General features: G+C 51.7%; 1 protein-coding gene and 1 long non-coding RNA gene across 4 annotated transcripts; one reads left to right on the top strand and one right to left on the bottom strand.

The window, feature by feature from the left end:
- Positions 1 to 951: 951 nt before the first annotated feature.
- LOC133358349 (E3 ubiquitin/ISG15 ligase TRIM25-like) lies at positions 952 to 8,332 on the top strand. Of its 2 annotated transcripts, XM_061576630.1 has the most exons (6): positions 952 to 1,632; positions 2,413 to 2,511; positions 3,600 to 3,833; positions 4,907 to 4,929; positions 6,481 to 6,578; positions 7,758 to 8,332. In XM_061576630.1, exons 1-6 carry the CDS (start codon positions 1,204 to 1,206, stop codon positions 8,312 to 8,314), a joined length of 1,440 nt encoding a protein of 479 aa, XP_061432614.1. In that variant the 5' UTR covers positions 952 to 1,203; the 3' UTR covers positions 8,315 to 8,332. The 2 variants fall into 2 exon arrangements, with proteins under 2 accessions (XP_061432614.1, XP_061432615.1); XM_061576631.1 differs by lacking the exon at positions 2,413 to 2,511.
- Positions 3,683 to 11,770, bottom strand: LOC133358410 (uncharacterized). Of its 2 annotated transcripts, none has more exons than XR_009757052.1 (4): positions 10,162 to 11,770; positions 9,356 to 9,528; positions 8,322 to 8,452; positions 3,683 to 3,878 (listed from the first exon to the last, which is right to left on the bottom strand). It is a non-coding gene; the product is annotated as an uncharacterized LOC133358410 (long non-coding RNA). The 2 variants fall into 2 exon arrangements; XR_009757053.1 differs by having other exon boundaries at positions 10,426 to 11,769.
- Positions 11,771 to 14,123: the final 2,353 nt, after the last annotated feature.

Below are 14,123 nucleotides of genomic sequence, written 5' to 3'. Positions count from 1 at the left end.
GGGCTGGAAAGTCCACATTACCGTGGCGAGTGCCAGGTCGACCAGAGTACAGTGCAACCATGTTTGACCCTGACCGCCGCTCTGAGCAGCCCCATGCAGCTCTGTGCCGGTGCTCTCCATCGGAAGGCTCGCGGGCCTCTGGTGGCCTTTAGCGCGGCCCTCGACAATACACACAGAGTGAAAAAACCCCTCCACCACCATCATCCTCACTACCATCATCATCGTGCCCACCAGAGCCGGCCCAGCCACTAAGCGACCCTTGCAATTGCAAAGGGCCCCGTGGCCAGCAGAGGGCCCCCTAGAGTCACTGCTAGCGAGTGGGTGAAAGAAATCCTACATCAAAGGGGCCTCCAACCAAATTTTGCTTAGGGCCCCCAAAGGTCTAGGGCCGGTTCTGGTGCCTACAATGGTTTCAAGTGGTGTGGCGTCCCTCCTGACACCGGAGTTGTCTTCTCGGCGAGAGGGCTGCCCCACCCGCCTCCTCAAGTCTTACATTATCGCAAACTTTGGTCGCGCTGTTTGTTGCGGGCCGCTTGACGTTCGTGCCATTGGTCTCCTGTGCTCGGCAGGCTGTGGTTGTAAACAACAGCATTGGCGCCTCCTCTCACGGGCCACGGACCTGGGAGTCGGCTTCTTGTAACACAGCAAGCGTCTTCTGTGCAGCGCCAAACTAGACAATCAGCCTCGGGTATTGCATCGGTACAATTATTGGGTCACGAATCTCCAATCGTTGGTTCGCAGAGGGCGGGACCTCGTGAAGAATGAGCTTTGAATGAGGATCATTGCCCGAAACGTCGCCGATTATATATTTCGCCTTGTAAGGCGATAGTGTTGTTGATAAATGTGTTGAGTTTCGTGTGTGTTGTATAATCACCGTGATCACGGACGGTAAAGTATGTTGACACTGGCCAAGCCGACACGACATTAAATATGAATCCGCCGCATCGAAAGTTCAACGTTTATTGTGTGTGTGATGCAGGCGAGAACTCGATATTAGCAGGACAAATCTTTATATTGACACAAGAGTTGCCTGGGTGGGTGGTTGGAGGGGGTGTGTGTAAGCTAAAGGTCGTTGCCACATCACCTGGCGTCATAAATGTACCCAGCATCTCGCCTCGTCACCAGTACACCAGTCAACTTCCCTCTTCTCACAACAGCTCGCTTCGTGCCTCTGCAACCCGCAGCCCGCGTCCTCCGCCGACCATGGCAGACATCGACCTCGACTTGAGATGCCCCATCTGCCTGAGCACTTTCACCTGCCCCTCGACGCTCAGCTGCGGCCACTCCTTCTGCCTCGCGTGCCTGGAGGACGCGTGGCGGGTCGCGGGGAACCCGACCAGCTGCCCGCAGTGCCGAGCGGTCTTCCCCGTGCGCCCGCAGCTGAAGATGAGCGTGGCGCTCGCCAGCGTGGTGGAGCGACGGCGGCTGCTGCGGCGAGCCGGGCGTGCGGCGAACACCCCTGGCCGCCCCGTGCCACGCGCGCCCCACCTCGGTGGCCACGTGCTCGGTGGCCACGTGCCGGGCGTGGACGCCGCGGAGGAGCGAAGTTGCGGGAGGTCACCCGGCGGCGGTGGGCGCAGAGGTCACGGAGTCGGCACCGTGGAGGAAGAGGGCGAGGACGAGGCGCGCGAGGTGTGGGCTGAGTTCACAATCGGGGTGTTTAAGATGTTCATACTGCGGGAGGAATCCGATGATATGCGAAGCTCTCTCTCTCACAGGTGTCCAGTAGGGGCACGGAGTAAGAACGTTAACAGCAACAAACAGTTATGAAAAACATGGTAGTCGCGCAAATTACATTTTTTTTTTAACATCACCCAAACACATACAAATTAAACGAAACCATCCCCATCCTACCATGCAAAGTCCACTGAGGTATTAACTTATATTGTCAGAAGCGACTTGGCTATCACAAATGATAGCTCAACAAAGTGGCCCATTATTTGAACATTTATAGCAGCAAAATAATCAAAATATCTCGATGCATGCCTCTAAATGTGGAGGGAAAAAAATTAACCCGTAAAAACAAAGTTTTTCACTATATGTAAATCTTTTATATGCGTGGTGGCTAGAGTCCTCTCGTCCTCTGGCTTGAGATGGCTGCCACCTATGGGTCAGATGATTGCCTGCCACCATTAAGCAATTGGTAATTAAATATAATTTATTTTTTCCTAAAATGTTGAAAATTTTGGAAAAAAATTTTCACGAAAATAAATTGTCACGCACAACGAGTCTGTGTGCAAAATGTCAGCTCAATTGGATCACGGGAAGTGGGTTAAAAAACGACCGAAAGATTTGCACGGTCGTAAGCGCGCAAGCAAGCAAGCAAAGTGAAGTTAATATAAAGGATTTAAAAACCGGAGGACCCGGAGCAAAATCCACGCGGCCCTGGGGCGACCACGGCGTCTTTTTCAGAAACGAGTGGTCGGAGAGGAGACGCGAGCGGTGGAGGAGCAGAGGGATGAGGCGGTGGCCACCGTGAGACGGATGGAGGCCACACGCGAGGACTTGCAGGTACCCGGTCTGGGCCAGCCTCCGTGGCCCCGTGACTATTTGGCCGCTATAAATGTCCAAATGACGGGCCGCTTTGTTCAGCTATCACTTGTGGCCAGTTTGCTTCTGAAAAATAAGTTAACAACTCAGTGGGCTTTGCCTGGTAGGGCGGGGATGGTTTAGTTTTATTTGTATGCGTTTGGGTGATTTTTTACCTTTCTTGTCCTTTGCACGACTATCGTGTGTTTTGTTTGTTGTTGTAAAGTTCTTACCCCGTGCCCCCACTGGACATCTGTGAAAAAGAGCTTTATAGCTCATCGGATTCCTACAATATAAATAAAGATTCTGATTCTATGAGGAGTTGTTGACTCTCCTTGCAAGGTCTAATCCATCAATTCTAGTGAACCTTGCGAGTCTTAAAATTAGTGTGTGGCAACTACACAGGATATTGCACTGGGGTGGATATTGCTGCTTGAGTCGTAAAAGTTGCGATGTGGTAACTCAACTGGAGACCCACCTCAAAGCACGTGACTACCCCAGCCACGAGTCTCCGCTTGAGTTAATTATTCTGCTCGTTTTATTGCTTTGTCTGGAATCCCGCACCTCCAATTAGCACGGTTGGCTACGTACGGTGTCATCACCAGGGGAAACATCAACAAAAAGTATATTTGTGTTTCTTCCTTGTGGTGATGGGACTTTGTAGGATGAACGTTGAGATGTGTAAGGGCACGGGGTGACCAATAAGGTCTGAATTGGTCTGTAAAAAGGTAGAGCACTGATAAGCGGTTGACAGGTTTGTGATATACACGGTTTACAGGGGCAGCATTGAACAGCTGATACGAGGTAGCGAGCAAGTTACATGGCATGGGAAGGTTGACATGAGCTGCAGAGAATGACATTTTACAAACATGACTATTAAACAACCAGAACTTTATACAATGGAAATCTAGTGAGCAATCCAAAATAACATAATGCATGACACTAACGAGAGTAACCCACACGTGGCATTTATAACAGCACGAACTACAGTCACACTCGCAGCACACATCCGTGAACATATAGGGTCCCAAATGTGAATTTGGAATAAAATCCACCGCTCGTCTCTGCAGGATTCCATCGTCAGGTCCAAGGCTCGCATCTCGGGCAAGTTCGCCCGCATGAGGGCGAGGCTGCACGAGGACGAGGAGGCGTTGTTGCGTCGTGCGCACTTGGCGGGGCACAAGCTGCTGGTCCGCGTCGATGAGAGCATCGCTCGTTACACGCGGGAGGTCGGCGAGCTCCAGGCGGCGGCCAATCGCCTGCGGGATCTCGGGCAGGAGAGCGGCTCGCTCACGGCGCTGCGGGTGAGGACATGCCCGCAGGTGTTGCTCTGGTCACTTCCTGGATATCTGTGAAAAAGAGCTTCATAGCTCATCGGATTCTTCCAGTATGAATGAAGGTTTTGATTCTGAAATATTGCGGGGCTAACCCATTGATTGACTTGTGGGTCAGCAGCAATATTTTATAGTCCACTCGACACATGACTGGTAAAACTAAACTATTTTTATTTGACCAGGTAAGGCCCGCTGAGCTGCCTCGCCACAAATGATAGCTCAACAAAGTGGCTTATTACGTGAAAATCTATAGCAGCCAAATACTCAAAAGGGATTTTTCAGGGTAAAGACAAGAGAGCAGCTGGATTCTGAACGAGTTTGAGTCTACATGGCATCTTACTGGACTCCTCTGTCTGTATTGACGATGTGATTTTATTAACCATTTTCCCATGACGTACTAACATGTATGTCATCGGAACGAAACCGATAAAGATAATAAAATAACGCTATCGGTACCGAGGCTCCCAAAAGGCCATGCGGGAGGGCGTGTGACAGTTTGGCGCCAGGTATCTCAGAGTGTGGTCGTGTCGCTACAGTTCTCTGCGGTGAGTACAATGTCATAAAAATTAACCCGGAAAAACAAAGTTTTTCACTCTAAATCCTTTATATGCGTGGTGGCTAGAGTCCTCTCGTCCTCTGGCTTGAGATGGGTTCCACCTATGGGTCAGATGAGTGTCTGCCAGCATTAAGCAATTGGTAATTAAATATTTTACAAAAAAATTCCCTAAACAGTGTAAAATTTTGGAAATGTTTTTTTCACGAAAATTAATTGTCACGCAGCAACGAGTCTGTGTGGAAAATGTCAGCTCGATTGGATCACGGGAAGTGGGTTAAAAAACGACCGAAAGATTTGCACGGTCGTAAGCAAGCAAGCAAGCACGCAAGCAAGCAAGCGAACTTAATATAAAGGATTTAAAAAAACAACGGTGCTATGCCTCCAAATAAAATTAATGCTCACCTGCTTGCACTTTCTGAGATTCAGCGGTGAACTAAACCCATCGGAATTGGAAAGGGTTAACAATGCTCAACCTCTCTCCCCGCAGGGCCATATGAAGATGATGCCCAGGTATGGCACTGAGCTCGTTGCACGCAGCCGCCAGGCTGGGACCGCGTTTGCTCACGGTGTGAATGCTCGAGCGACGTGAGGAGATTTCATGAGTCAGGAACCCAGTTCATCCAATCGTTTGCCGGGTTGGTCTCGCAATGAGTCGCGCCATCCGCCGAAGCCACTCTTGGCCTGCGACACGGCCCAGCTGACAAACGACGTAGCAGAACTCGCGACGCATTTGACGAACAGCGGGCGCCGGTGGTTGGCAGGTTCGAGCCCCAGCCGCCGCCCCTGGTCAACACGACGCACCGTGAACGCTGCACGCCCTCGGCTGTGCGCTACACGTCGTGAGATCCCGTGGTGGTGGTGGTGGTGGCGGCAGCGTCACACTGTCAAACTTGACCACATTTCAGAAGTGACTCGCAAATTTACTTAACACCTCTCCATACCAGCAGACTGGTTGCCCGTGTTCAACCCGGTGCTGCATACGCATTGTGCCGCACAGGGTCAGCTGCTTCTGGGGTCCCCTTGGCTAGACTGCAGCAGGCCAACGGAACAACGATGTGAGATGCGAGGTGCTTTGAGTTGTCGACAAGTGCCCTGTCAATGCAAATACTTAAAATTCTTCTCTCTGCGTAAAAACAAATCCAGTTCATCAGCCGATTGACCATCCCAGCCAGTGCTTCCTAAGAGCAAGTGAGCCATGAGAGATTCTCTCTGTGTATCAAAGAGTTGTGTGCATTACATAGAGGGTTGCTCCACACCGCTTAGGTGAACCCGGCTCACGACTCTGCATTAAATACTGGTACGCAGGAGGTCGTGGGTTCGACCCCGCACCCTGACCATGCCTGTTGTTGTATATTGGGAGTCCGCGTGTTCTTTCTCTGCTCTCAGCATGGATCGTTCTCCAGGTTTCTCCTCCGGTTTTGCTCCCGTCCTCCACATTGAGAATCAACATGCGCTTACATTATTTGGCCGCTACTCTACATTCCCACGTATGATATGAGCTATTATGTGTGGCCAGGTTGCCTCTAAAAAAGAGTGATTAGCTCAGTGGGCTTTACCCAAAGCAGTCGTCCCTTGGTTAACAGTGACATCGGTTAACGTTTTTTCGGTTAACGTTTTTTCGGTTAACGTTCCACCTCCCATAGTGCTCCACGGTTTCGACTGACGTTAACATTTTGATTGACGGTAGCGTGTTTACGTCATGCACGCGGGGCGCCAACTTCGGCCAATCCAAGCGCTCCTAAGTGGGGCTGTGCAGTGCCCTCAGCCAATCAGCGACGCCCATTTATGAGCGTTTAGACCTCGACTGGCTTTGTTTACATTACGTTTTATGTTTTGGGCAGTGGAAACAGCTCTCTCTTCGATTAACAGCTATTTCGGTAAACCGTAGTTTTAGTGTAACGGATTAAAAAACGTGAACCGAGGGACTGCTTTACGTCAACTGGTTGAGTTTATATCATCCTATATTCCTATGAGCCCCTCCCTTCACCTGCCGCAAGTGGAATAGGAGCGCACCTGGCTAAAGGGGCTCACGTGGAGTCCTCGCTGCTCTCTCGTCCTCAGGTCCCCCCCGCCCACACCCCCACCCAGCGACTTGTCAGCGCTTGATGACATGAGCTGGCTGAGTGGAGTTGTGGAGAAGTTCAGGCTCTCCACTCTGTGTGAGTTCACATTCACACGGGCTCTGTGCGAGTCTATGGCTCTCTGTGTGAGTCTGTGAGTCTCTGTGAGTCTATGGGTCTCTGAGTCTATTGGTTTCTGTGTAAGTCTATGGGTCTCTGTGTGAGTCTATGGCTCTCTGTGTGAGTCTATGGCTCTCTGTGTGAGTCTGTTAGTCTCTGTGAGTCTATGGGTTTCTGAGTCTATTGGTTTCTGTGTAAGTCGATGGGTCTCTGTGTGAGTCTATGGCTCTCTGTGCGAGTCCAGTCTCTGTGTGAGTCTATGGCTCTCTGTGTGCGTCTATGGGTCTCTGAGTCTATGGGTCTCTGTGTGAGTATATGGATCTCTGTGTAAGTCAATGGATCTCTGTGTGAGTCTGTGGGTTTCTGTGTGAGTCCGGTCTCTGTGTAAGTCTATGGATCTTTGTGTGAGTATATGGGTCTCTGTGTAAGTCAGTGGGTCTCTGTGTGAGTCTATGGGTCTCTGTGTTAGTCTATGGGTCTCTGCGTGAGTCTATGGGTCTCTGTGTGAGTCTGGGTCTCTGTGTGAGTCTATGGGTCTCTGTGTGAGTCTATGGGTCTCCGTGTGAGTCTGGGTCTCTGTGTGAGTCTATGGGTCTCTGTGTAAGTCAATGGGTCTCTGTGTGAGTCTATGGGTCTCTGTGTGAGTCTGTGGGTCTCTGCGTGAGTCTATGGGTCTCTGTGTTAGTCTGTGGGTCTCTGCGTGAGTATATGGGTCTCTGTGTGAGTCTTTTTGAATTGATGGAATTCCGAGTGGTTGAGTCACAGAATGAGTGAGATCTCTGGGCATTGTTGTTTCTTTGGTGCAAAGCTCTTGGGTGCTGTCGGACATCAGAGAGTCTGTGTTGTTGGGTATCGTCTTTGCCTTTAGTTTGGTGTCCTTCCCCACACATCTGATTAGCAAGGTTTGCTATGTACAGTGCAAGAGAAATTCAACATAATACATCTTGACATTTAAAGGATGTTTGCTTTGACTTACGCGACTGCTAAATAATATTGGTCTAGAAAGCCAATATGTAATTGGTCGATGGGATAAAAAAAATACATTTAATTTATATGTGGAGACAGAATAAGTTCTGCGTATATTTGCTCTCACACCAGATTCGTGTTATTATTATTATCATCTGTAATGTAATATATGTATTAATATTGTTCATTCAGATGGTTGCTCACCAACTCTGGACCCAAACTTAGCCGATAACAAACTTCAGATATCTTTGGACCTCCACACGATGACGCGGAATGGTGGCAGCCAGGCTCATCCTCATGGTCACCCACAGAGGATCGACTGGTACTACGAAGCCCTCTGCTCCGAGAGCTTCTCGTCGGGTCGGCACTACTGGGAGGTGGACGTGGGAGGCCCAGGGTGGTGCCAAGTCGGAGTCGCCTATCAGATGTTCCCACGGAAAGGGAGAGGCACTTCGAGCCTCGGCTCCAATCGCACGTCCTGGATTTTATGGAAAAATGATGACGGCTGCTCAGCATGCCATGGCGGGGTGAAGACCTCGCTGTCCGTGGAGCGGCCTCCCCGCAGAGTCGGGGTCTACCTGGACTGGGACGCGGGGCTGCTGTCATTCTACCGCACGGACACCGTGGAGACGTTGCACTCGTTCCGGGACGCGTTCGCTCGCCCTCTGCATCCCGTGCTGTGTTTAGGTGACGACAAGGAATCGTTGACGATTCTGGATCTGAGTCCCGCGTCCGCTCCCCGGGAGTGAGACTGACCTGCCTGCCGTGGTGCGTTGCCGGGGTGGAGGGGTTGACGCGGCGTTTCTCCACTCGGCATCGCAGGGGGCCGACTGAGCGGACTGCCAAAACGACACGTCTCCATTGCATCACGAGCCCTTCCCGTCATACTGTAGGGGCCGTGCGGGGGACACGGCCAGGATTGAGTGTAGGGGTCACACAAGGGGTCAAGGGGCCATGCCTACAGAAATAATTAATTAAAGAAAGGCGTTGGATGTGGGGAAAAAAACCCAAAAGATACAGATTGGGGGGAGGGGGGGTTGAAGGCTCGGGGCTCTGGGAATAAGAGGCATCAAGTCAAACAACACTTGTCCCTGTCCTCCCTGGGGATGGAGGGGAGCTAATCACTGCTCTGCGGCACTTTGTCACAGCGATAGGTTCACTTGGCCCGTGTAAGTTATTCTGTTTCGTAGATTTGTTGTTGATTTTGCCACCACGGTGGCAAGATGGTCGCGTGGAATTTTCTCCGGGTCCTCCGTTATTTCTCTCCACATTTAGAATCAAAGTGTGTTTAGAGTATTTGGCTGCTATACATTGACCACGTGGTAAGCCACTTCGTTGGGCTATCATTTGTGACAGCCAGGACGCTTCTGAAATAGAGCTACGTAGCTCAGTGGGGTCTTACGTGGTAAAATATAAAATAGTTTTTCTAATAGTTATGTGCCCCCCCCCCTTCCCTCTACCCTCCCCACTACCCCTGCTACCCCTGCTACCCCTGCTACCCCTCCCTTTGTGTTTCTCTCCCCCCCCCCTGCCTCCCCCCACATCAAAAACCACGCTCCCACTCGTAGTCCCTACCTGGGGGGCAATTTTTTTCCACCCTCCCCTAAACCCAGGAGCACCGAGTTCAGGATTTTCTGTGCCCCCTCCGCCCTTGTGACGTTCTGTGCTTTGTACCGAGCTCTTGTTGAATACAAAACAACAACAGCTCGTGCCCTGCAAGTGCCCTGCAAGTGTGTCTGTCCTAGGAGCGTCGGTGTTTGTAGTTGAATGCAACAATAAAGTTCCCTTACCCGGACGGACTCGTGTGGACTCCCTTGTCGCGCGGAATGAGAAGCAGAGGTCGGAGGCCGCACGGCAGGAGCACGCTTGCTGCTATCTGACATGAATGTTGCCGACAGCGCGTTCCACTTTGGGGGGGCTGGGTGGGTGGGGGTGCACTCGGTGTGACGGACGACTCGCGGGCCTGGAAGGAAGATGCCTGGATCAGGGCGTTCACGAGAAGGCGCTTTGCGACACAGTTTGACCTGGGCCTTGGAAGAAGCAATTTTCGAGACCGTTTCCCGCGGGTGAAATCGACGAATCCGGAAGGTGATGAGGTCTTACGTGTAGCAACAATCATAAGAATAGTTCCCCTGACAACCTCAATTGATGTTTATCGGAACCACCCGATCCTTTTCGTCGCTGTGCATTCAATGAAATGATGATTGCCCAATCTCCGTTGACCGGCGTGTCGAGGTGCTTCCTCCGCTAAACGTCGAGCAGCCCGATCCTCGAGTGGTCAGATTGTCCCACGACCCGGCCACTCGCGCCACTCCGTAGGGGACGTCTCTCTCACCCATCCACCCACTGAATCTCTCACCCACCCACCCAATCAACCACCCACCCACTCAACCACCCATCCATCCACTCATTCACCCACTCAACCACCCACTCATTCACCCACTCAACCACCAATCTACTCATTCACCCACTCAACCACCCACTCATTCACCCACTCAATTATTTATTCACTTACCCACCCACTCAAACATCTACCCACCCACTCAACCACCTCACTTATTGATCCACTCAACCACCCACTTATTGACCCACTCACCCACCCACTCAGTGGCGCCACGCCTCTCCACACCAGCACCAACTCGCGCTGGCCAGCTTGGTGAAGTATGACCAAGAGCGAAACGACAACAACTGGCACACGGGGTGGACAACCCTTCATCAAGCAGCAGTGGACAGGGAATAGCTCCATCATGATGACTGTACAGTCTATGCCTGTTTTACTGAAGATGGTTCTAATGTGGAACTACAACCCAGGCCACGCACACAGTGTAAACCAACGATGCCGAGTATATCAGCAGCCTACTTGCTGTGCTGCCACATGCTGACCACCTCGCAGCGCCGTTGCAATGTGCACGATGTGGGCGTGATCCACTAACCCCCTGGCCGACAACTCACATACTGTCACGATGGGCGGGAAGTCCCTATACCCCAATCCCAAAGGAAACCGCTGCTAATAGAACTTGGACGGGTATAGGAACTTTCCGTCCACCCACCACTCTGCCGACCGTTGGCAGTCGTCAGTTTAGTGGAGTTGTCGTTGTTGTTGTCGTTGTTGGGGCTGCTGGATGAGGAGGCCCCCCACCACCACCACCACCGCACCTATGCGGACGGTGACGGTTGTTCGACCATACTTCACCACGCTGGTCAGTACGCGGGTTGGTGAAGGCCGGGCAGCATAGACGATTGGCGTGAGTACAGCACAACAGCCGCCCCGCACCGCGGCTGACGGCCACAGCCTATAGCACCTGTTGCTGCTGCTGTTGTTGTTGCTGCTGTTGTTGTTGTTGCTGTTGTTGTTGCTGTTGTTGCTTGGCTTGAGACTCTCACACGAGATGAGCTCAGTCGGCGTGTTGGGCTGCGGCGGTGACGAGCCCCCGTGGGAGCGGTGGCGCAGTGGTTAGCGCACTGCGCTACAAACCACAGCCACCCGAGTTCGATTCAGGCTCACGGCCACCATCAACGGTGACGATTGTCTGAACCGTTTCTGGGCCTCCCCTAGGTCGACTCGGCCTCAAGTGAGCACCCGGTGCGGTGTGTGGTAAACATCGCCACTGGGGAGACAAAGGCGGCCGGGCGTGGTGCTGGCCACCCACCCCCTCGTGTGCCATGCCGGCCTTCATACGTGCTACTCGCTAACAGCACTTGCCCCTACAGTCTCTTTCGGATATGCCGGGGACCTTTGTCGTTATATATACATATTGCAATAGGAGAAGTAGGCCAAATACCCTCTAACTAGAGCTCTCCTTTAGTGGAGGCCCCTTCTGTATACAGAAGCTTGAGGCAGCTCTTGCAGGGCTGCGCCTCTGCCTTCACCTACCTAATGCAGCGCTAATTAACAACTGTAATAGATTAAAGGTGTTCCACAATGAGTGTCTATGTCTCTACTGGCCTCTCTACGTGCTGGTAATAAGGACTGTTGCCCGAAACGTCGCCTGTTAAATATCTCCGTTTAAGTTCCACACACAGAGCTCCGCGTGATATTTGAATGTCTCGATTGAAAACGATCAGCGTCATATTTTGAAAGTTCAATTCACGGCAATGTAACTTTGTATACAGCCCCGTTCTCTATCCACTGCTGGATGAAGGCCTCCTGCAACCCGCCCTGCCGTGCGGATTGTGGCAGCGGTGGGGGCATTATTTGACCATACTTCACCTCGCTGGTCAGTGCGGTCTGGGGAAGGACTCGGTACCTCTGGTGAAGTGTGCACGTACATTCAGTGCGTATTTAAGGATTCGTTTTTGTACAGAACACAGTTGATTGTCCTACACCAGAGCCAGCGGCCTTCTTCATGGCCTAGTGTCACCACCACCAGTGCCAGACCAGAGAAAAACGCCTAAAGGCGACCAGCACAGAGACAATGCCCCACGTAGCAGAGCATGTATAGGCCGGGGTGAGCAGCTACATCATGGGATACCTTTCATTTTTATCAAAGCACGTTGTGTTTTCATGTTCACCACAAGTACTGTGGGTGGTTAATGCAGACACGATTCCTTGCAAACGGCTTCTGTTTGGTGTTTGAACATCTAAAACCAGCAGTTTTATTGCCAGAAAGGGTAAAACCTATTGTTTTTGATGATTTTATTCTGGCCAAAACGGTCCCATGATATAATACAGTTACAAAATAGTTATGTATATAAAAAAAAAGTGTAATTAAAACACAATACAGTACTGAAATTCGTAGCCAACGGTGCTAATCGCACCTCCAGTGAGCGCGGTTGGCTTCCGTGCGCAAGGAGTTCAACATCCGCACTGCGTACCTGCATCGTCTTGAAAGACACCGATTCTCAATTCTCAGGCCGCGTTTCCCCAGCGTGGGAAACTTCCTGTGCCCCTTCACCGAGGCCATACGTCGCCCTGGAGGAACAGCGGGGGACCAGTGGGTTGCGCCCCGTGCTCTCTCACTCTCTATCTGTCTGTCTCCGCTCCCTCAGTGGCACCATGGGGGGAGTTTGGAGGACAGCCGCTCCGCTTTTCCTCCTCGCCACCGTCTTCTTCTCCCCCGGTGGCGGAGCCCCCACGGCGATGTCGCCGGGGGTGACACCACCATTTGAGAGGGACACTATTAATTGAGGTGGCACCACCAGGGGAGGTGTCACCAGGGAAGGGGGCACCACTAGCGGAGTTGGCACCAGAGGCGGTGGTGAGACGAGAGGTGACACCAGTGTATGTGACACCGATGGATGTGGGACCAGTGGAGGCACCAGTGGAATTGGTGCTGGCAGAGGAGGCACCAGTGGAATTGGTGCTGGCAGAGGAGGCACCAGTGGAATTGGTGCTGGCAGAGGAGGCACCAGTGGAATTGGTGCTGGCAGAGGAGGCACCAGTGGAATTGGTGCTGGCAGAGGTGGAATCAGTGGAGGAAGTGATGCCAAAGTCGGTGGTACCAGCGGTGACGATTACAGTGACAACCACAACATCAACCAAAGCACCAACCAAGTCACAAACCACGGTAAGAACGTCACCAACTACAGTGCTAACCACCACGAGACTGGAATTGATTTCGTCCAAAAAATACTCCACAGACTTGGAATTCAAGAGATCACTGGACCTACCGTGCGGTCACCCACACAACCATCGCGCGTTGCCGTCACCACCATCGTCACCACTGTCATCGTTATCGCTACCATCATCAACATCACAATCGCCACCATCATCATCACCACCGTTATCGTTATCGCTACCACCATCATCATCATCACCATCACAATCGCCATCATCATCACCACCGTTATTGTTATCACTACCACCATCATCATCACAATCGCCAGCATCATCATCACCACCGTTATCGTTATCATCACAATTATCACCATCACAATCGCCATCATCATCATCACCACCGTCACCATCATTGCCGCCATCGTTATCATCACACTCGCAACGTCATCACCGCCATCACCACCGTCATCGGAATTGCCATCGTTATCACCACTACCGTCACATTCGCCACCATCTCTATAACCATCATCATAATATTATCACCATTAAATTTGCCACCACCTCTACAATCGTCTTCATCACCGTCACCAACTGAGGTTTGACTCTTAATTTTAGAACTTTCGTGACTGCAGGAATTATTATGAGGTTTGACTGTCAAGCAGAGCGAATGGGAAGTGCTGCCCCCTACAGGCGTGGGCCAGAGGTCACTTGAAGAAGGGATCTGGAGGAAGGGGAGCTCACAGAGCTACCTCCGAGATCCTTTCTGTGAGCCTTACATGGTCAAAAAAAAAGTTTCTAGTTTTATTTCAGAAACTCCGGGACGTTGACTGTGACGGTGCGTGCAGGACCCCCGCTCGCACGACCAGGAGATCGCGCACGCCAATCAGAAGATACTGTTCGTCGGCATTGGCGTCGTAGTCGGCGCCATCGTCATCATCTTCTTCATCTGCGTCGTCGAGGTCGGTAATGGGGGTGGGCGTTGAAAAGGTAAAGGCGCAGACCTGCAATTGCTTACGAGCGACACTGCTGGCGGAAAGAGGCGTTCCGTCGAGCGCCACACT

This window comes from Lethenteron reissneri, chromosome 61, assembly GCF_015708825.2.
Source record: "Lethenteron reissneri isolate LAM-NWPU_2019-01 chromosome 61, ASM1570882v1, whole genome shotgun sequence".
Classification (NCBI taxonomy): domain Eukaryota; kingdom Metazoa; phylum Chordata; class Hyperoartia; order Petromyzontiformes; family Petromyzontidae; genus Lethenteron; species Lethenteron reissneri.
Note: the sequence above shows the minus strand (reverse complement) of the source record. Positions and strands in the feature narration are given on the sequence as shown.

What these genes read in the sequence shown, in the direction of transcription:
- LOC133358349 (XM_061576630.1), top strand. Translation starts at nt 1,204, where the DNA reads ATGGCAGACATCGACCTCGACTTGAGATGCCCCATCTGCCTGAGCACT. An exon ending in GCGAGGACGAGGCGCGCGAG is followed by an intron (nt 1,633 to 2,412) that starts GTGTGGGCTGAG and finishes CGTCTTTTTCAG; the next exon opens with AAACGAGTGGTCGGAGAGGA. An exon ending in CCACACGCGAGGACTTGCAG is followed by an intron (nt 2,512 to 3,599) that starts GTACCCGGTCTG and finishes TCGTCTCTGCAG; the next exon opens with GATTCCATCGTCAGGTCCAA.